This window comes from Lampetra planeri, chromosome 78, assembly GCF_965212315.1.
Source record: "Lampetra planeri chromosome 78, kcLamPlan1.2.h2, whole genome shotgun sequence".
Classification (NCBI taxonomy): Eukaryota; Metazoa; Chordata; class Hyperoartia; order Petromyzontiformes; family Petromyzontidae; genus Lampetra; species Lampetra planeri.
In genome coordinates, this window is record NC_136183.1 from 2794973 (window position 1) to 2819013 (window position 24041).

Genomic DNA, 24041 nt, shown 5'->3' on the forward strand with positions numbered 1-24041 from the left:
CCGCACTGGGTAGCATAAAAGCAGCTGAGAGTGGGAGCTCATGGCTGTCAGTTTTGGGAGTGGGCTCATCTTGTCGTGGCTGTCATCTTCGCCGCCTTCGTCAATGCCATCTTCGCTAGATATTGCACGGCCGGATAGTTGTTGGCTGTCTCGGTCAGCGCCATTGGTGTTACACGGTCAGGGTTGTGTTTATGCTAGGTTTGACGACTAGAGAGAGCACATTTATATTTACGCGATCTAACCCAAAAAAAATCTTATAGATGATATTGGTCGCGAAAGCCTACGCATTAAACTTGCTTAATTGCCTCAGCAATTCGGAGTTTTGTATCATATCTCATCACAAACACTCGAAGAACACCCCTAAGTGGCAGCTGCCTCTGTGTGGCATAAGGTGGCCCAGCACCAGTCTGCATGTGGGCATGAGTCTGTCAGTCAGGGGCGATAATTGATGTGTAATTTCAGTTGTGCAATTTCTGGATAATATTTTGGAATTTCCCAAATTTCGACAATGACACCAACATGCAAAGACCTATGTTTTTTGAATGACACAATAGTATGTTTTACATCCACTCTTTAAGCAGACGGTGCATATTTTGGTTTATGTTACTGGAGTAGCCAGGGGTGTCTGTCGGATTTGAACCTTGAACCTCTGCAATAAATAGAGAATGCTCTACCACTTGGCTTCCCTCAATCTGAGTGTAGGCATGCCAGCCAGTGTTTCTAACCAGCGCAGATGTTCCATTTAGAGGGGGGTCCACGTTTCACATGCCAAGAGAACGGAGGGCATGACTGTTGCCGAGAAGACCCAAAGCTTCATGCAGAGCGACAGGCCAGGTAGTTTCCACACAGCATTGCAGAGCTGATGAAAAGATAATGCCGCCCGACTGATTCGGACCACCCACACACTGTCCACATACGCAGGGTAGACGTATAGTGTACACACAATGTATATACAGCGTACACACAGTCTGCACATACACTGTATACACAAACACACTACCAAAAACAATTACTGTCATTCGCCAATACGTGGTGGTGATGTCACCATGGCGCTTGCGCCAGGCTATGTGCACGTTAAGGCCAGGTCAAGTGTCGAACTCCCGCCGGCAGGAAGTCACAGGGCAGACTCAGGTGCCATGGTTCAACTGAGATGACTGGCCGATGCACCACCTGTGCCCCCTACTGTGCCAACAGTGTACACACACATTGTGTGCGCGCGCGCGCGCACAGTGTGTGTGTACACAGTTTGTATACAGAGGCCGTCCATAAATGACGTCACGCGATTTTGGACGATTTTGACCCCCCCCCCCTTCGTCACACGACGTCACAAAAAGTCAGACCCCCCCCCCTCAAATATGACGTCACAAAGCTCTGCCCACCCTCCCCCCAAAAAACATGCTTCAAATCGCTTTAAACTATTATCATTGTAGTGCGTATTTAATGTGGCGCTACACTCTGATGTTGTAATAGAAAACATTTATTAAAAAGTCTATTTAATTAAGCCGAACGTGTTGTCTATATTTATTTAAGTTGCGCATTTTGATGTGACGTCACATTTATCACACCCCCCCCATCGTTACAAATCGTCACAAATGTCTGACCGTCCCCTCCCCAGTTGCGTGACGTCATTTATGGACGGCCCCACACACTGTTCACACAGTTTGTACACACAATGTTCACGTTGTTGAGCTCACGCACCCAAAGTGTAAATGTTCAATAGAGGGATCAATGGAATAGGGATCTTAATGAACTTAAACTCTAACCCCGCTCTCTGGCGTCACCACTGCATTACCTCATCGGCGTGATGGGGAGGTGTACTCCGCTAGTGACGTCATGTCACCTCGTGCTGCCGCGTGACGTCACGAGACACCAGGAAGCTGCCGATCATCGCGCGCGCTCACTGAGATCCGAGGTGAGAAGTTCACATCGTGGTTGTTGTTGTCGTGGTGGTTGTTGTTGTTGTTGTTTACCCAGGTAGAGCCTCGCTCCTCTCGTAGGGATATCAATTGAGTAGCAGCGAGGATGGAATCGATGTCCAGGTTGGAACATTACAACGCAGGGCCTACCCATGCGGGGCCTTGCCTCCTGCCCTCGCCTGATTGCATTTGCTTGAATTCTCTGCTTAAATTTAATTTGTCTTCATCTGGCTCACTACTTTGAAACTTTGTTTCTTTTCAATATTTGTACAGTTTTTTTTTTAATCTTACCAGGTTAAGCCCACTTCAGCTGCTATACCGCACTTGTTTTCAGAAGCGACCTGCCCACAACAAAGTGTAGATATACTACACTTTGTGTAGCTATACTAACTTTATAGCAGTGTGTACTGGCTGTAGTCATAGCTATACTATATAGCAGTGTGTACTGGCTGTAATAGTAGATATACAAACTCCATATCAGTGTGTACTGGCTGTAGTAGTAGCTATACTATATAGCAGTGTGTACTGGCTGTAGTAGCTATTCTAACTTGATAGCAGTGTGTACTGGCTGTAGTAGTAGCTATACTAACTCTATAATAGTAATATTTGGTTCTTTCGTTGAGTCATGTAGATAGAAAAATAATAATACAAATAATGTGAATAATAACGTGAATAAAAATAATAAAAATAACCATTAATGTTATTAATAACTAAGAATAAGTCTATAGACTGCCAGTACACTCGCTCAGCTGAATAACCATTGCTACAGTCTACATTATAGACTGCCAGTACACTCACCAAACTTAATAAGCAGGCTACAGCCTACATTATAGACTGCCAGTACACTCACCCAGCTTAATAACCATTGCTACAATCCACATTATAGACTGCCAGTACACTCACCAAACTTAATTAGCAGGCTACAGACTACATTATAGAGTGCCAGTACACTCACCGAGGTTAGGAACCAGGCTACAGTCTACATTATCGACTGCCAGTACGCTCACCAAGGTTAAGAATGATGCTAGTCTACATTATAGACTGCCAGTACACTCACCCAGCTTAATAACCATTGCTACAGTCTACATTATAGACTGCCAGTACACTCACCGAGGTTAAAAACCAGGCTACATTATAGACTGCCAGTACACTCAACCAACTTAATAACCATTGCTATAGTCTAATTTTGATTTTAAGCTTTCGTGACTGCAGGAATCCATACTCTTTGGTTCTTTCGGTAAATTCACGTTGGTAGAAAAAATAATAGATCACGACGTTTCGATCACAACTCAAGCAACTGTTATCAGGTGTGAAACAAACAGCAGGACGACTGCTGACGTTGGAGAAAGAGCTGCTGCAACAAGAGTTTATATAGGATTTTGGTGGGCCCAACCCAAGGATAAGTGGGCGGAGCTAGAGAAGGAATTTGTACATAAATGTAAATGTGAGAGATTAGCATGTCAATGTGAGACGGCCCAGCCACCGGGGGTGTGCCAATGAGAAGATTAGCATGTCATTGTCAGAACGCCCGGCAACAGGAAACAAAAAACCCTTAAGAGCAAGAGGTACACATGGTGAGAGAGAGACACAGAGAGAGAGAGAGAGAGACAGTCGGAAATAACAGCTCACATAGGCAGGTAGGATGGAAACATCACAGTCAGTTAAGACTTTACTTGGTTAATAATGCCCTTCCAATGATTGCTCAGTTTGTACCCATCTTCTCAGTTGAAATTGTGTCTGTTTATATATCTGGGTGGCTTCATGAACAAATCTTTGATGATGGCCGGTGGGTTTGCAGAGTACCTTCGTCTTGGAAAAATCTATTTTGTGTGAGCCCACAGCGTTAAAACAATGATCAGCAATGGCAGAGGTATTGATCCTACCGTGTTTCAGATCTGCCTTGTGTTCGCGAACACGGTCCGAGACATGTCGTTTCGTTTCCCCAATGTAACTGCTGCCGCAGCCACAACTTAGTTTGTAGACACGAGGGTATTGCATGTCAGGAATCACATCCTTCACAGATGGGATCAAATCACGGATTTTGTGTACTGTTTTGAAACAAACCTCGATCTTGTGTTGGTTTAAGATTTTTGGAAATATTTTTGGTAACCCCTGCTATGTATGGCAAAGTGATGGTTTTGATTGGATCCTAAGATGGTTGTCTCCCCATGGCTGGGGAGACAGCTTTGCGGATTGTACTGTCAGAATATCCATTCATCCTGAGGGCTTGGTGTACGTGCTCCAGCTCACTGGCTAGGTGGCGCTGGTCGGAGATGCAACGGGCCGGGCCCTATGGTGTAGTGTTTTGATGAGGGAATTCTTCTGGGCTGGACGGTGGTGGGAGTCAGGCTTTAGATAGGCATCCATGCGGATGGCTTTCCTGTAGACAGTGTCCCAACGAGCCACCAGGTCTCTTCTCGATCACAACATCCAGGAATGGTAGCTTGCCATCATTTTCCACTTCCATGGTGAATTTGATAGATGGGTGTTTGGAATTGATGTGGTTGAGCGTTAATATGGATACTACTACGGCCAGTACACACTGCTATAGAGTTGGTATAGCTACTATACTTTTTAGCAGCGTGTACTGGCTGTAGTAGTAGCTAGACTAACTCTATAGCAGTGTGTACTGGCTGTATTAGTAGCTATACTAACTCTATAGCAGTGTGTACTGGCTGTATTAGTAGCTATACTAACTCTAAAGCAGGGTGTCCTGGCTGTAGTAGTAAGGGAGAACCTATTGGGGTACCCTCATTTAGTTTGTAGAATGTACCATTCCAGGTGAAGTAAGTGTTGGTAAGGCAGTGCCTTACCAAAGTTGGTACATCTGGATTCAGTCACTGTTGGACCAAGTCTTCAATGATTGCAATGGTGTCAGGTACAGGTACCTTGGTGAACAGGGAGTCTACATCGAAACTGGCAAGCAAATCATCGGGAGACAGTGAGATGTCCTTGATTAGTGAAACCAAGTGAGCTGAGTTAAATACAGCTGAGGTGGTCGTGCCCGTGAAAGGAAGCAGTGTTTCAGACAGAAATCGGGCCAGTTTGTGGGTGGGTGAGTTAATGGTGAAGACGATATTTTGTGGATTTTTGTAAGGCCATCAAATCTGGGTGGTCTAGCAGCCGAAGGTTTTAGGGAGAGCTGCTTGGTCGGTTTGATTAGAGAAGTCGGATTAGTGATGATATTGTTGGTTTTCGTGGCTAGGCAGTTGGTGGGATCTCTTGATTTTGGTATAGCTGCCATCATTAAGAAGGTCCTGAATTTTGTTGTTGTACGTGGTTTTTTCCAGGATGACAGTGGCATTGCCTTTGTCGGCTGAGAGGATAACAATGTCACCTCTCTTTTTTAATTGAGCGAGTTCAAAACGCTCGTCCTTGCTGATGTTGCTAATGGGTTTCTTAGCGTCTTTGAGGATAGCAGCGATTTCAAATCTTGCAACGTCTGCCGGAATGTGTCCCAAACCTTTGAGGGCTATGTCGACCTGGGCAATGATATCACACACTGGGATGTGTTTAGGGGAGACTGTGAAATTCAACCCTTTAGCTAGTACCGATTTTAGGCTGTCGGAAATTGGGCTGTTACTCTGATTGATACAAATCTTGTTAACATCTGACTTTTTAATGTGTGGCTTGGGCTTCATTTTGACAGGAGATTGAATTTAGCAATCAAGTTAACTTTACATTTAGTTTGCATTGAAGTAGCTGAAGAAACTGTCATGTTATCTACATGGTCCCAATCAGATGTGGACATTGTATCTGTTAATGCTAAGTGTGATTGTAAGAGAGTCTTGTCTAAATTATCAAGTTAAAATCGGAGCAATCTTATTCTCTCTGAGATTAGAGCTAGGCTGTCCCTAAACATAGTCTACAATATAGACTGCCAGTACACTTAACTCCGATTAAGAACCAGGCCTACATTAGTGTTTCTTTTTATTTTTACAATTTCGATTTTAATTAACTTCTTTTTTTATTTTTTTTTCTATCTACGTGACTGTACCGAAAGAACCAAGAATATAGTACTTAACAGTGCCGTGGTAAGGCCTAGTCCCATGCAGGGGCCCCGGCCTCGCGCATGCGCAGATGTGTGCTTTGGCGCACGCTCAGCGTAGTAATATAATCATTAATAGTACTAAATTGTTATTCCATGGGACCTCCTTCGCCTTTTGGCGTCCTCTGGTCTAACACTGTTTGAGACTAGGCTCGAAAGAAAGCTGTCTCTGGTGTAGACCAATCAGTTTCAAGGACAATGCATATAGTATCCGTGATTTTTTTTAGCATTTTGACTGCAAATATTGTGGTTAATGCAGACATGAATCCTTGTAAAATGGTTTCAGTTTTGTTGCAAGAAAAAAGGGGAACAACCCTATTATTATATTTTGTTACTGGCAAAGGAGGTCTAATGATGTAGATGCTTACCCTGAGCCCTCATTACTTTGATAGTGCATTGTCTTTGAGCTGTACGCCTTTTGGCGTCATCTGGTCTTCCAATTGAGATGAGGCTCTAAAGAAAGCTATCTCTGGTGTGGACCAATCAGTTTCAAGGACAATGCATATATTATCAGTGTTTTTTGTTTGCATTTTGACTGCAAGTATTGTGGTTAATGCAGACATGACTCCTTGTAAAAAGGTTTCGGTTTTGTTGCCAGAAAAAAGGGGAACAACCCTATTATTATGACAATGCATATACTATCAGAGCATGTTTTTTTTGCATTTTAACCACAAATATATATCGTGTTTATGCAGAAATGATTCCTTGAAAAAGGTTTAAGTTTGGTGTTTGAACATCTTAACACCCGTTTTGTTGCCAGAAAAAAATGGGAAAACCTATTCTTATACTAAATTGTTAATTTAACTACTTTAAAGTTCACGGACGCAAAATACGATTAGCGCTGGCTCACCACGGGGTTTATTGCATGGTACCCGGGTACTTTTTTTAAACAAAACTCCACGGTTCGTGAGTCAAATCCGTCACAAGTTTCGTATACAGACAGACGGACAGAAAAACAAACAAAAACTGATTTGTATAGGTAAGATGTAATGATCCATGTGAAATGTATGTGTATTTAAGAGTTTATCTTTGTGGGGAGCTGTGGCGCAGTTATTTCACTGCATTATGAATTCAACAATTAGTTTGACTATCGCCGACAGCAAACACGATTGATAAGTGAAAGCTGAACTTATTGTGGTCCTCTGCTATGTTGATTGAGCTTAAATTAATTACATGGTGAAGTGAGGAAGCATTAATACTGAGCAGATCAAGGTGGCCAGGCATGGTTCTGAACACCACCACCTTTTTACAATGCCAGTGTGTGACAGTGTCAAGTTTGTATTTGCAGTAAAGTATATTAACTATTGAACGTGGAGGTTAAATCAAAACAATAGCTTATTTTAGTTTTCCTCTGAAACTTTTTGTAAAAATGGAAACAGTCAGGAAATCAACACAGCATATATGCTGCTGAAGTTGGATCTGTTCATCCAAGCATTCAAGCAAATTTGAGCCAGGCTTCACACCCCAAGTTGTGATGCGTAATACAAATAGTATTATTTTCAACAGCCTTTGCTATGTTAGCTGAATTTTACTTTAATAAATATTGCTTTTGTAGCCAGGCAGCCAAAATTGTGTGTTTGATGTTTTGGGTTAATATTTATTTTGAAGATACTAGGGCCTCCAGGCATATTTATAACCATTTGCCCTCTCATTGTGTGCCTTAACAGCCCGTGTGATGGATTGGGGAATATCTTGAATATATGAATAAATATAGACGTGTAAGTCATGTGTGACTATGTATATATATATATATTATTCCTCTGTGCCTCGATACTGACGTAGATGGTGTGGATATTTTTTCTGTCTGCAGCTGACGCTTTTGACGCTTCATCAGATTTGGTGTGATGGAGCAAAGGCACTCAGCGCAGCCCGGTACAAAAAGACAATGGGACCAGGATGCAAACAGCATGGATTGTACTGGAAGTGTGACACGGCACCAGAAAACTCAAACAGGAGAGAAACCCTTCAAGTGCACTGTGTGTGAGAAGGCATTTACAGTGTCATCATATCTTAAAAAACACCAGAGAACGCACACAAGAGAGGAACTCTTCAAGTGCACTGTGTGTGAGAAGGCATTTACAGAGTCATCATATCTTATAATACACCAGAGAACACACACAGGAGAGAAACCCTTCAGGTGCACTGTGTGTGGGAAGGCGTTTTCACGGTCATCAATTCTGCACAAGCACCAGAGAAAACATACAGGAGATGGACCCTTCAAGTGCACTGTGTGTGAGAAGGCATTTGCATGGTCATCAGTTCTTGAAAAACACCGGAGAACACACACTGGAGAGAAACCCTTCAGTTGTAGTGTGTGTGGGAAGGCATTTTCAGATTCATCTGTTCTTAAAAAACACCAGAGAACACACACTGGAGAGAAACCCTTCATATGTAGTGTGTGTGGGAAGGCATTTTCAGATTCATCTGTTCTTAAAAAACACCAGAGAACACACACAGGAGAGAAACCCTTCAGGTGTAATGTGTGTGGGAAGGACTTTTCACATTCATTCGCCCTTAAAACACACCAGAGAACACACACGGAAGAGAAACCTTTCAAGTGCACTGTCTGTGAGAAGGCATTTGCAGTCATCAGTTCTTCAGATCCACCAGAGAACACACACAGGAGAGAAACCCTTCAAGTGCAGTGTGTGTGAGAAGGCATTTGCACAGTCATCAAATCTTAGAAAACACCATAGAACACACACAGGAGAGAAACATTTCAAGTGCACTGTGTGTGAGAAGGCATTTTCAGATTCATCTGCTCTTAAAAGACATCAGAAAATACACACAGGAGAGACACCTTTCAAGAGCAGTGTGTGTGGGAAGGAATTTTCAAGTTCATCTGATCTTAAGATCCACCAGAGAACACACACGGGAGAGAAACATTTCAAGTGCAGTTTGTGTGAGAAGACATTTTCAAGTTCATTTTGTTTTAAAAAACACCAGAGAACACACACAGGAGAGAAACCCTTCAGGTGCACTCTGTGTGGGAAGCTCTTTGCAGATTCATCACATCTTAAAAAACACCAGAGAACGCACACAGGAGAGAAACCCTTCAAGTGCACTGTCTGTGAGAAGGCATTTGCATGGTCATCGGATCTTCAGATCCACCAGAGAACACACACAGGAGAGAAACCCTTCAAGTGCACTGTCTGTGAGAAGGCATTTGCATGGTCATCAGGTCTTCAGATTCACCAGAGAACGCACACAGGAGAGAAACCCTTCAAGTGCACTGTCTGTGAAAAAGCATTTGCATGGTCATCAGGTTTTCAGATCCACCAGAGAACACACACGGGAGAAAAACGTTTTAAGTCCAGTTTGTGTGGGAATGTATTTTCAGGTTCATCTCATCTTAAACGGCACCAGAGAACACACACAGGAGAGAAACCCTTCAAGTGCACTGTGTGCGGAAAGGCGTTCACACGGTCATCATATCTTCAAAGGCACCAGAGAACACACACAGGAGAGAAACCCTTCAAGTGCAGTGTGTGTGGGAAGGCATTTTTAGATGAATCACATCTTAAAATACACCAGGGAACACACACAGGAGATAAACCCTTCAAGTGCACTCTGTGCGGGAAGCCCTTTGCAGATTCATCACATCTTAAAAAACACCAGAGAACGCACATGGGAGAGAAACCCTTCAAGTGCACTGTCTGTAAGAAGGCATTTGCATGGTCATCACGTCTTCAGATCCACCAGAGAACACACACAGGAGAGAAACCCTTCAAGTGCACTGTCTGTGAGAAGGCATTTGCACAGTCATCAGTTCTTCATCGACACCAGAAAACACACAGGCATCAGAAGATCCCCAAGGAGTGTAGTCTGAAATCGACTTGTGAAAGTCAAAGTGCTGCAATGAGCCCATCCCTCCTGAAAAAAGAACCAGAAGTACATTCCAGCTTGGAGACGATGAAATGTATCAAGGTGAAATGTGAAGAGGCGATAGTGAAGAGCGAAGAAGTGAAGGTAAAATGTGAAAATGTGGTGGTGAAGAGCGAAGATGTGAAGGTAAAATGTGAAGATGAAGATTCAACTCCAAAATCGGACCTTCACATCGATGGAGGCAACGTGAAGCAGGAGGAGAATTCTGACTGTGAGGCAGAGCGAGGAACCTCCCAGGAATTTGTGGAAGTGGAGGTGTGGGTGGACTTCTTAGACAAAACCAAAGTCAAATGGAGACCCGGTAGATGTGTAAACTTGAGACAATGAAGCCCCAGTAGATTCACCTTTGTCACAGGCCTTTAATGAAAGAATGTGAAGTTGAACACTCAATTCTTAGGTTAAACCTGCAGAGTAAGAGGGGGCAGTATTTGCAGACCTGTGGGTTGGGTATACAGTGATCCCTCGTTCATCGCGGTTAATGGGGACCGGAACCCCTCGCGATAGGTGAAAATCCGCGAAGTAGGATTGGCCCCCTAGGAATTTCCGTATATGTGTGTGTGGGTACCAGAATGTTTAAAATACGTATATTTATACTTTATATATATATTTTATTTAAATCTATTTAATTATAAAACCTTAATATTATACATTCACTCTCTCTCTCATACGATACGTATTATGGTGTTCTACACTCACCAATGACAGTAGTATCTTGAGACTTGACTCCAGTAATGACGACGACGACAATGACAACGATGGTGCGCAGCCAACCAGCTCACGGGATACATCCACCCGTGCTCTCATTCGTCGATCTCGCGCCGGGAACCAATCATGTGCCTTGTCTGAGTGCCCGTGGGTATGTACAAAGCCTCTGAGAGAGTTTCTCTCTTTGTCTGGCATCCTGGGAAACCGTTTCTCTCGCGCATCACGATGAAACAACGCTGCTTTCTGCAATACGGCTGCCGATATGGCGGTATTTTTGAATTATTTTTTCGATGAATATTTTTGAAAAATCCGCGATGCACTGAGGCCGCGAAACTTGAACCGCGAAGTGGCGAGGGATTACTGTATCTATATCAATTTATAACATTTTTGACATGCGTTTTTCTGGATTTTGTTGTTATTCTGTCTCTCCAAATTAACCTACCATTAAAATTATAGACTGATAATTTCTTTGTCAGTGGGCAAACGTACAAAATCAGCAGGGGATCAAATACTTTTTTCCCTCACTGTGAATAATATTTTTTTTTTACTTCCAACCCGTGATGAGAGGACGGAATACATGGTGACAGCAAGCACACCCTTGCACAATAGGTCACGACTTCACGACTTCAAAGGCCACAGCGCCCCTTTTTGACAGAGACTGCAAGTCTGATGCAAAAAATGTTAAACACTTCCAACCCGTGATGGAATTGTGGGGAACGCTGCCCAAAACGAATACACACAAACAGGGATACAATTGTGTTAAAAGCTTTCTTTTCATCACATAATCTTTCCGGCGAATGTATTAAAGCCCTTAGCCAATTGATGCACATTTGTTAGACAAGCAAGCACACTACCGCACACCATTGTTCCAAGGCATTACGTTAATTGCACAATCTAAAAAATGAATTAATTGAGGTCTACCTTTTGTTGTATACTAAACCCTTCTTCCAAACTTGATATTTTTATATATTATCTTTTTACTTGATATATAATGAATGAAAACACCCCAAAGCGCAGCAAACTGCAAAACACCAGGTGTTGTTAAGTGATGAACTGGAGGAGGGCTGGGATGACAGAATTTGCAACCTTGCCTCAAGGAAAGATAAATCCAGGGTGAGTGGTCAAACGAAGTGGGTCAGCTCAAGGTTGTGTACACAGGGGAGGGAGCTGATTAACAACCCTGCACGGCTGAACGTGAGGGGGCCTTTGACCTGAAATTAAGAATAACACTCCCAGAGCAGAAGGTTGGATGGCCACAGTGAGACGAATAAGAGCGTTGTATATCTCAAGGATGCAGACTCAGCTGAATAACAAGGCTGCGGGGGTCACCAGAAGTTCGCGTTCGCCTAGTTAAGACGAAAAGCTCAATTATTCTGTATTGCTATTAAAGTAACGTTAAAGTCAGAATTTAACAACAGGGTAGGCTAAAGTTATTGATATTCACACCCACTCCAATTAAACCAGGCCACAAGTTACGCCTACTGAACCATCACCATCATTAAGTCAATATGAAATGTTATTTCCATACTTTAATATGCAACTCGACCCAAAGCATATGACAATCAGAACCTTCCTAAGTCAAAATTGAATCGCACCCAGACAGGAGCGAATAGTCGATATAAGGTTGAAGAGGGAAGGAAATTAAGAGCACGGCGAACTGCAAACGTAAGCAAAAAGCCGGGAACAACACACCAACCCAGCGACCCACCAGCCCAGCAACAGCGAGTCGGGCTTCGACAGGCCATAAAAGTAGAAATAATAACTCCCGGGGTCAGGGGACATCAGAAGAAGCAAGCAGACAAAAACCAGAACTGACTCCAAGGTTCAACCGCCCTCACCTACAAGGAGTGACGGAAATTAATGAGGCCTTGAGTTAACGGCGTCAGCTGGACAGCAACAACAACGGCGAGCAGAGACAGAGTGAGGCAAAGACTGCAGGCTATGAAATGCAACTTCATGTCAGTAAAGCCCTGACCAACAAGTTAAGTTAAAGACATCACAATACATAATATCGTACATAACATCAATGTTAACGCTATTCACCGTAAACTATATTCCGCTTATATAACCATGCAGACACCAAGGAATACGAATTCCTAGGATCAAGAAACTTACCCCTTAACCTAAGATATCGGAAATAAATTAATAATAATAAGCCTATGCATGAAAAGACAAAAGTAAAACTTATTAAAAGCCAGGATAGTGGGATAAATCACCACCAGGTCGGAATAAAATACATAATAAAAGAGCGATGTTAAACCCAGGGTCGGAGAGAAAGGGAGATCCCGGCCGTCTTTGTATCCCCGCAGCGCGGGATGGGAGTGTGTATGTGCTCGGGGAGGCACCTCCACTTGGGTCAAGCACCACGATGGGAAACGACACACCTTAGGTTACATACAGAATCATAACTGGGAAATGGTAAGGGACAAATGTTAATTTAAAACTTTTTAACCATGTCTGTGTGCGTCTGTGAGGGTCGGAGGGAGTGTGCCCCTCCCTCCAGGTCGTGCAACACGGACAGAGGCGCCTGTGAGACGATTTGTAACGTCTGTGTTTTGGTTCATGAAGAAGGCCAGACAAGAGATAATATTGCACCCAGACAGAGAGACGATTTCGAGGCAATTTGTAACATCTGATTGTTTGCTCATGGATTTTATGGAGGGAGTATGACAACGGAATATACCGTGGGTGATGCACACAAGGACACGTGGGTGATGCACACAAGGACACGGACGTACGGACACACACATGGACACACCTACCTACGGACAGATCCTGACACAGCAAAAATCGAAAGAAACCCGCCTTGTGGGCAGGACCCAAAGGGATTTTTCGGCATAAAAGAAAGGACCCTGAGCATTGGAAACCAGTTCGACCAGGAGGGTCAACTCATCAGCCGAGTTCGACCAGTGGGTCGGCTCAGGAGCTCGACCGGGAGGGTCGGCTCAGGAGTTCGACCAGTGGGTCGGCTCGACTCATCTTCAGCTCGACCGGGAGGGTCGACTCAGGAGCGAGCTGCGACCAGCGGGTCGGCTCGACTCTTCAGCTCGTCTGAGACTCAGCCGAGTTCGATCGGCTCACCGGAGCCAGCTCTCGGGGCTCGACTCAAGCGGCTCCCCATCTCCTCTGCAGGCGGGCAAGACCTGCTTGACAGCTCAACTCGGCCTGCGTGGGTCAACCTCTGCCGAGTCGGAGGTCTCTGCTGCAGCTGACAATCGCGGTTTGGCGACGAGGCGACGACCCAACACTGCACGCTGCGAGCGAGCTGTGGGCGCCACCTACCGACCGGGTTCCGAACTACGACAGCGTATCAACAGGCATCCAACCAATTCACCACGGTGACAGAGGAGCGACTGATACGTATGACGCGCACCGCCCCCTCACCACACGACCACCAGGCGTCTGTTTGACATAAAGAACCGACTCCGAACATTGACTATTCAAGACCACTCTTACCACTCAAACACACTCGAACCCATAAGCCATCCGTGGCTGTGAAGAAAACACTCGAGACCGAGTGATGGCCATCCGTCGTTTATAAGAGTATTCGTAATTTTATCTTTAATATTTAGTGGGCTGTACTCTTAATCGCATAAATTCCCAACAGATCCATCAATACGAATTGATTCTTGGCACCTCCTTCCGCCGAGCCACGCTCACGTGGGGAGTGGTGGCCGTGATCCAGATCCTTATCAGGTGATCTGGTCCCCAATTAGTAAACTTGATAAGATAACGATCTTCGGAAAAGGAGCACCGTCGCAGGCCCTTACTCCGAGCCATTCTGTTGTCAGATAACCTGCCGATGTATCTGTTGAGATTGGTGCCTTTAAGAATAATAACTGTTTTTGATTGTTTTTTTTATCGCCGTATAATCTTTCAAGTATCTTTCAGTCATAATCGCCGCACGTACTCGCATCCTATCAATAAGGAGTACGGTACTGCGTGAATAATATTGAGTAATCATTCATTAACGTTAAGGTTTTTCTTAGCATAGTATTTGCTTGTTTTAACGACTCTCTCACTAACAACCATCGCGTTATGCGGGATCCATGTGCCGTTGTCAAGTGAAATCAGACAATCATTGATGATACTGTATTGATGCCGTGTTGACGTTCCGGGATTGAGAGTTCGCATACTATATCATAGTTGAGGTTGAATTAGTAATAAATTGATTAATACAGAAGTGGTTGTGTGATTCTTTCCTGAAGTCTATGCATAAGATCTGCTTCTGCGTTGAGATCTGAACTTGGTGACCTTAATAAACACACATACATACTCAGTGAATGTTAAAGCGATAACGGGGTGAACCGGGGACCTAAAAATATAAGCGAGAATGAGACGAACCTAGACAACGATGCCGAGTTAATCTAAGTTAATCTTGCATACTTACACCACACCTGCATAACTGCATACGATTAATTGCCTTATTCCGATCGATAACCCACCCTCGTCACCGAGGCGGGGTCTGGTTATCATAACGACTTGCATTATCATAATTACACCCACTCGCATAATTACTACGATTACCTCTCGAATTGGCATAATTAAATGTGCATAATTACATAAATTAACATAGTTCCGGATAATTACACATTTGGCCAAATTTCATTTGATTATTATTATTTTCACTGAATATTCATAACCCACATATACGACATAATAATTTCACCCACGCACGCATACAACACATCAAAATTTTGATACCCAACATATACAACACTTTGCTTAGGCACATGTTTCTTTATTACTGTTCGTATGAATATTGTCATATTAATTTCCTGTCGCTGTGTATGATCACCTTACTCTGAAGAATGAGCCAATTGTTCTGTTACCCAGTTTGACAAACATAACTATTGAGGGTTAAATGTACGGTTCAATGAGGACATCTCCAGGAGTACTGTGTTGGCATTCCTTGCATAAGAGTTTGCATATTAGAATGTTACATGTTTTTTAGAGATTAAAGCTGCTTAACACAGAAGAGTCTGAGTGGTGCCTTCCTAAGTCCATGCATAATAATATTAATTATAAGAACTGTATCCTGCGGAGAGATCTGAATTTTGAGACCTGATATAACACACTAAGACATAATCAGTCAAAGTTAAAGTGAGAATCATTGTATTATCCTGATTGATAATTCACTGGTAAACACTTTTTCTGGCATAAGGTATTCCAACGGTCTTAAGGTAATTTTGGGGTGCTGATTCCAAATCTGGCATATCAAATATTGCATTTTCAATAAAAACTGCAGAAGAAAAATATTAAATAAATGTGGATATCTACATAAATGTATTATAAACACACTATCCTAAAAATACAGCACCATATTTTAACACTAAAGCAGTCACTGACTCGCAACAACTTGCAATCATAAGTGACAGAGTTAATTTCGGGTAAAATCAATGAAAATGGGGTATGCCAATAGCATAAAATGAGATGTGATAGAGCAAATCTGAGATCAGATTTGGAATCGGCACCCTGAAATTAGTCTAGAACAGCTGCAAAAGTCCAGGCCAGAAAAAAGTTTTTTTTGTTGACCAGTGATAATACAACCCTAGACAACGAAGCATAAGCTAATGATCATTATTGAATTCATTAGCATAATTACATACACTTGCATAACTGAATACAATTACACCTACCTAATTAGCATACACGCAACATTTTCATGATTAAATAAATTAGCATAATTTCGGGAACATTACAGTTTTTAAAAAATTTCATTTTATTTTTTACATTTTTATAATTTTTCAGACCGAATATATACAACAGGTGGAAAATAAATTTCGATTTAAAGCTTTCGTGACTGCAGGGATTCATCTTCTTGGTTTTTTCGGTAAAGTCACGTAGAAGGGAAGTAATACAATAATAAAAATGAAACAATAAAATAATTCTCACGACGTTTCGGCTACAACGCAAGCAGCCGTCTTCAGGTGAAGAATGAGACACTGCCAAGCTAGGAGCTTATATATAAGCTGGGTTGGAGGTGGAAGAAGAGCGCCTTAACAAAAGAATGTGCATATCAAGAGGAATTTAGCATATTCATGGAAAATGCGTAGGAGGTGGTCGGTGGGGGTTTCAAAGTCATATTATGCCCATGCATTATGCAGGATCAGCAGCACCAAAGGGAGAGTGCAGGGGGTAGCATTAACAAAGGGAGGGAATGTTAATAGTATGTAGAAGCAATGGAACATGTGAATGGGAGAGCCGGTGGCAGGAGACCCGCAGCGGAGCAAATAATGCATTCCCTGTGGAGAACACAAGATACACAGTTAATGTCAGTGAGTGGACTGTGGTCTGAAAGTCACCGTAAACATGAACAACAATCAGTTAAGATCCGAAATGGTTTATTACGTCCTTCCAATGATTGCTGAGCCAGAATCCATCTTCTCGGTTGAAATTGTCTCTGTGTTTGTATATGTGGAGAGAGACTGACAAAGCAGCCGAGAGCGCCGTGTGCTCAACACACACGCTGACCCAGCGCCCCTGCTGGGGACCTGAGGTATTTTCGTTCCAAGGAACGCAGCACCTCAGAAGCCAAAAGAAGACAACTGTCATTCGCCACGAAGTGGCGGTGACATCACCACGACGCTTGTTCCAGACTATGTTTTCAGTTTCATTTATTAGGTACTAGCGGTAAGTACCCGGCGTTGCCCGGGTGAAAAATATCTTTAAAAACTTCTCTTAAAAATTTCGATTTAAAGCTTTCATGACTGCAGGGATTCATCTTCTTGGTTCTTTCGGTAAAGTCACGTATAAGGGAATTCTCACACCGTTTCAGCCACAACGCAAGCAGCCGTCTTCAGGTGAAGAACAGGACTGTCGGAAAGACAGCGTCTGAATGAACACCACCAGGCTTGGCAGCGTATATTTAAGCTGGGTTGGAGGGGGAAGAGCGCCTTGACAAAGGGATTTGCATATCAAGAGGAATTTAGCATATTTATGGAAATGCAGGCATGGAATTAGTCACTACTTGTGGAATGAGTTACAGCAGCAGAGGTTAGAGTAAATGCGATTGGTATTACCTTAGAGTCGCGGCATCTCTTCAGAAAGGTGAGAGACTCGATTAGCTGAGCCTTCTTATCACGGAGTTTGTTGTCTCTTAAAAACCTTACATATACACACACAGATACTAAGGTATTGTGAAAGCCCGGTGGGCCGTTTGTACATTTCTCCACCAACAAAATTAGAAGAAGCTTGCAAAAGTCCAAAATGTTGTAGAAATTGTGGGGTAAATAGTTGATGTTAAAGGTTTCCGAAAATTGTGGACACCCCCTTCAAAAAATATATTTACACCACCCTACATACAACAGAGGAAGTAGTATCTATTGACTCTGTAGTTGTATCTACTGACTGTACAGTAGTATCTACTGAGCCAGTAGTAGCTACTGACTGGAGTATTATTTACTGATTGTAGTAACGACTGACCGTAGTAGTATCTACTGGGCCTACAGTAGTATCTACCGACTCTATAGTAGTAACAACTAACTGTATAGTAGTATCCACTGACTATAGTAGTATCCACTGACTATAGTAGTAACTACTAACTCTATAGCAAGATCTACTCTCTATTGTAATATCTACGGACTTTAATAGCTACTCACCGTACTAGTATGTACTGACTGTATAGTAGTATATACTGACTGTAGCAGTATTGGCTGACTGTAGTGGTATATACTGACTGTTTTAGTATCTACTAACACTATATAGCAGTATCTACCAACTCGATAGCAGTATCTACTATCACTACAGCAGTGCATACCGGCTGAGGTGGTACCTGCTATCACTACAGCAGTGCATACTGACTGGTGGTACCTGCTTTCACGACAGCAGTACATACTGTGGTGGTAGCTGCTATGATTACAGCAGTGCATACTGACTGGTGGTACATGCTATGATCACAGCAGTGCATACTGACTGTGGTGGTACATGCTATGAATACAGCAGTGCATACTGCTGTGGTGGTACCTGCTATGATCACAGCAGTGCATACTGTGGTGGTGGAACCTGCCATGATTACAGCAGTGCATACTGACTGGTGTTACCTGCTCTGATGACAGCAGTACATACTGTGCTGGTACCTGCTATGATGACAGCAGCACATACTGTGGTGGTACCTACTATGATGACAGTACATATTGTGGTGGTGGTACCTGCTATGACAGTACATACCGACTGTGGTACCTGGTATGATGACAGCAGTACAAACCGACTGTGGTGGTACCTGCTATGATCACAGCAGTACTGTGGTGGTACGTGCTATGATGACAGCATTACATACCGAGTGTGGTGGTACCTGCTATGACAGCAGTACATACTGTGGTGGCATCTGCTATGATGAAAGCAGTATATACTGTGGTGGTGGTACCTGCTATGATTACAGCAGTGCATACTGCTGTGGTGGTACCTGCTATGAGTACAGCAGTGCATACTGACTGTGGTGGTAGCTGCTACTTTACTTAATAACCAGGCTACAGTCTACATTACTGACTGCCAGTACACTAACTCAGCTTAATAACTATTTGTACAGTCTACATTATAGACTGCCAGTACACTCACCCAGCTTAATAACCAGGCTACAGTCTGCATTATAGACTGCCAGTACACTTACTTTACTTAATAACCAGGCTACAGTCTACATTACTGACTGCCAGTACACTCACCCAGCTTAATAACTATTTGTACAGTCTATATTTAAAGAATCGATTCGTGGCGCGCTCGGGTTTATTTTAATTTACTGAGTTTTATTTTCATTGCTCTGAAGTTTTCAGAAGTTTTTAAATGTATTTTTCCCCCGGGCAACGCTGGGTATATCGACTGTAACAAGAGTGGGGTGTCGAGGGCTAGTCCCGTGCAGAGCCTCCGGCCTCGCCTAGATTGCCCAGCCGGGCGAGGCTGGGGGCTGGGCCGCTACCCCCCCCCCCCCCGCGCTAGAATAATAGTCTAATCTCTATAATTTTATTATCTACCGACCCTATAATAGTGTAGTGGTGATACGCGCTGGGGTAGCGATCAGGTGCCAGCACGTAGTGATTGGCTGTGTGTGTGGTGACGCGCGCTGACGGTGAAGGATCAGGGGTCAGCGCGGGGTCGTGGGTTATGTGGTGCTGATTGGCTGTGTGCCGGTGACGCACTTGAGAGGGAGTGATCGGGTGGCAGCGCGTCGTGATTGGTTGGGGAGTGGAAACACGCGCTGGGGGAAAACGGATCGTAGAAATAGCGCGTCGTGATTGGTTCACTAAGGAGCGATGCTCACGTCGAGGTCCGCATCCGCTCCGTCTCCCGTGAGGAGGGACTATATAAGGTGATGCACACAGGCGTACGGGGAGAGTGTAACCAGCGAAGACTGAAGACGGAGAGGAAGAGATAGGGCCCTGCGGTACCCAGTCCCGCTGTCCTGTGGGGACCAGGACTCTGTGTAACCCAGAGGCGGAGTGTAGGGTGAGCATGCAGTGTGAGCATGCAGTGTGTGTAGCCAGAGGCATAGGGTCTACACGAGACGAGTGATGTGTGTGTAGCCAGAGGCATAGGGTCTACACGAGACGAGTGATGTGTGTGTAGCCAGAGGCATAGGGTCTACACGAGACGAGTGATGCGTGTGTAGCCAGAGGCACAGAGTCTACACGAGCTAAGTGAAGAGTGTAGCCAGAGGCACAGAGTCTACACGAGCTAAGTGAAGAGTGTAGCCAGAGGCATAGAGTCTACACGAGCTAAGTGAAGAGTGTAGCCAGAGGCAGAGAGTCTACACGAGCTAAGTGAAGTGTGCAGTCAGAAGAATAGAGACCACACGTTGTATCGTGACAAGTCAAGATTTAATAAAAAGTGTGTTACCCGTCAAGGAGTTTCCTGCCGTCATTTCCAATACTTCAACTGGCGTCAGAAGTGAAACAGTCTTCCAAGCATGGATACAAGGAAGACCAGTCGGACCCACGGGATTGACCGCGAGGATAACCTTGACGACTCGGGCCAGCTGCCATCGGGGGGTGAGGACGAAGAATGGCCCACGCTGCAGGATCCGCCGACGGCGCCGGGCGAGCGACTGGGGACCGATGCCGTGCTCCGCGAGGCGCACTCCCGTCTGGCGGAGCTGCTGCTCGCCGCCGCGTCCATCCTGGCGGAAATCAGCTCGTCGGCAGGAGCGGGGACGGCGGCGGACATTCTACAGGGTCGCCCCGCAGATTCCCGCCAAAATGACTTGGCCATTCCCGCCATTTCATCTGCGCCGACTTTTGGTGGGAACGGCGACCGCCACGTGGCGGCGGTTCTCCAAGCGCGCCCGCTTACGTCATCAACGCGCGCTGCGGACCGCCATCAGACACCCGCCACTGGGGCCGCCATCTTACACACCGACGGGGCGGCGGAAAGGAACCACGAGGCAGAAGACAACTTCATTTTTCAACAGCGCCTTCCCGCATTGTCAGCCTTCAAGGCGGAAGGCGGGGACTGGGGCCAATTTCAGCGCAGGTTTTTGGCGCATCAGGAGATGTCCGCCTGGTCCGACGCTACGGCGTTGCGGGCACTGCCTGCCATGTTGGACGACAACGCGCTCGCGGCCTTCATGTCCGCACGGAGGTCAGACCGCTCCACGCTTAAGGCAGCGCTGGGTCTCATGGCCAAGGTCTACGGACCTCCCTCGGCGTGTCGCCATCATTTTTATGCAAGGCGGAAGGCGGACACGGAGACCGCACTCGCCTATCGCACGGCGTTGCTGGCTCTCGCCGATGCCCCATTCCCTCGTATGGACGAGGAGGGTCAAGATGCGATGGTTTTGGAGCAGCTGCTTCAGTTGGCGCAGGACCTGGGGGTCCCCATCAACACGGCCGACGAGATCGATATTTCTTCCTTGCGGGTCGCTACGAGTATACAAGCGCACGAGGTCCTTCAACGCAAACAGGGGGTCGTCTGCAACGCTGCCGTGGCCTCAGCTCCGGGTCCGGTGATCACCGAACCCCAAGTCGTCAGCCCACGAGAGGAGGCGTTCACCGCGGGACGACCAGGGGACTGGAGGTCGGGGGGCCGTTCGCGGCAACCGGCGTCCGGTTGCCGCGCTCCACGTCAGCGCGCCATGGGATCTCGGCTGGACGACGACCAAGGCCCCAAGTCATCCCTACAAACCCCGGCAAGTCGCGGCACCTCACATGCTCGGCCCACATACTCGACACGCATGGGCCGTCGCGGTGCGGCGGAGGAGGGCCGGTTAGGGTTCGGGGATTCGGTTCGGCGAGGGGGGTTCGGCCGGGACCGGGGAGACATTGAATGGTCGGAGTTGGGGCACAGAATTGTGGCTGCTTCAGCGGGTTCATCCGTCGTTACGGGATCTATTGATGGGGTCGAGGTCAGGGTGTTAGTGTACACGGGGGCGTCAGCGACTATTATATCGGACCTCATTTACAACATTCTCCCCGTCCAATGCCGTCCGCTGCTCCCAGTTGATGTGCCATTTTACGCCGCTAATGGGGGATCGTTGGGCATTATCGGTCAGATTAGGGCGTCCATTTGCATTGGAGATATCAAATTGTCGGGACCCGTTTTCGTTTCGTCTTCTTTGGCGGTTCCTTGTCTATTGGGCACTGATTTTTTGGCTAAGATGTCCATTAAAATTGTCATCGATCAGCGTTGCATTGAACTACCATCGGGTCGCCGTATTTCATTTTTGACGAACCCTACTGAAATTCGGACGGCGTGCGCTACGATACAAGCGTTGGCGACACAGACCGTGCACGTGCCCCCGGGTTCACAGATGTTAATTCCCCTCCGGTTGCGGAAACCATGGGTGGGGGGGACTTCGGAACAAGGCATGTTTTTGGGTCCTTCTAACAGGGCTGTCGGGGGGGTCGATTTGTCGGTGGCTCACACTTTGGTTCGGGCTGACAAGGATCCGTTTGTGATGGTTTTAAACGCTGGGTCGCGGCCAGCCGTCATTCAGCAGGGCACCGTGCTGGCTCACGCGGCACGGGTCCCTGCGGATGAGCGGCTGGTTGCGCAGGTTGATCCGAGCCCCACGCAGAACATTGAACCGAGGGAGGACCTTGAATGGGTCCATTCGCTGTGCGCGGACTCGGACGATTTGTCAGCGGTACAGTTGGGTGCGCTGCGCGAGTTGCTAATGGAATTTTCTGATGTGTTCAGTAAACATAAGTATGACATTGGGTGCACGGATTTGGTACGCCACCACATTGACACGGGCGATGCGGCACCGGTCAGGCTAAATCCCTTCCGACTGAGTCCTGCTGAGAAGGAACATGTTCAGTCGGCCGTTAACGATATGCTAGAAGCCGACATTATTTCGCCTTACTCCAGTCCTTGGGGAGCACCTATTGTGCTGGTTAAGAAGCAGGACGGGTCCTTGCGATTTTGCGTAGATTTCCGTCGCCTGAATAAGATCTCTGTGGCTGACGCGTATCCGCTCCCCAGGATAGACGAGTCCCTCGATGCATTGTCTGGTGCGCGATATTTTTCGACTCTTGATTTATTATCAGGATTCTGGCAGTTGCCACTCGACGAAGAGTCTAAACCTAAGACAGCATTTCGGACTCCAGGGGGCCTGTTCCAGTTTAACCGGTTACCCATGGGACTTCACTCCTCTCCAGCGACGTTTCAGCGCCTTATGGAGTTGGTTTTGTCGGGCTTGCAATGGGATACGTGCTTGATTTACCTTGACGATGTCATTGTTTTCAGTAAAACATTTGAGGAACACCTCCAGCGATTGAGAGGGGTGTTCTTACGAATGCGATCGGCTAAATTAAAATTTAAACGGCCAAATGCCACCTTTTTCGTAAGTCCGTTAGATACTTGGGTCACATTGTCGACTCTTCGGGGATCTCTACCAATCCCGCGAAGACGGACTGTGTCAGTTCATGGCCGACACCCACGTCAGTTTCGGACGTGCGCAGTTTCATCGGGTTTGCTTCGTATTACCGCCGATTCGTTGAGCACTTCGCCACTATTGCAAAACCCTTGCACGCTCTAACGGCGAAAGGAGTGAAGTTCCGATGGGGACCGGGGGAGGAGGCCGCGTTCTGCTCCCTCCGGGACGCCTTGGTGGGTGCCCTACCCTTGCGCTATCCGGATTTTGCGAGTCCCTTCTTGCTAGATACGGATGCTAGCAACACGGGCATTGGGGGGGTGCTATCCCAAGTCGTTGGGGGAGTCGAAAGGGTGGTCGCTTATGGTAGCAGGGTGTTGTCTCCGGCGGAGCAGCGCTACTGCGTCACCCGTCGCGAACTGCTTGCCATTGTTTTTTTTGTACAACAGTTCAGACCGTATCTCTATGGTCGTCACTTTATGGTCCGGACGGACCACGCGGCGCTACAGTATTCATTGAGGGTCGCCCAACCCTCGGGCCAATTGTCACGGTGGTTGGAAGTCCTCCAGGACTATCAGTTCACGACTACATACCGTAAGGGGTTGCGACACACAAATGCCGATGCCCTGTCGCGATTGTTGCCTTGTCAGAAATGTGCGTGTCTATCGGGATCGGCGCGTTGTAA

The 24041-nt window shown here is 45.8% G+C and overlaps 1 protein-coding gene across 1 annotated transcript; it reads left to right on the top strand.

Moving 5' to 3' along the window:
- Nucleotides 1-1826: 1826 nt before the first annotated feature.
- LOC144738199 (uncharacterized) lies at nt 1827-15532 on the top strand. Its single transcript, XM_078621206.1, has 3 exons — nt 1827-1912; nt 7775-8474; nt 8551-15532. Exons 2-3 carry the CDS (start codon nt 7809-7811, stop codon nt 10174-10176), a joined length of 2292 nt encoding a protein of 763 aa, XP_078477332.1. The 5' UTR covers nt 1827-1912; nt 7775-7808; the 3' UTR covers nt 10177-15532.
- Nucleotides 15533-24041: the final 8509 nt, after the last annotated feature.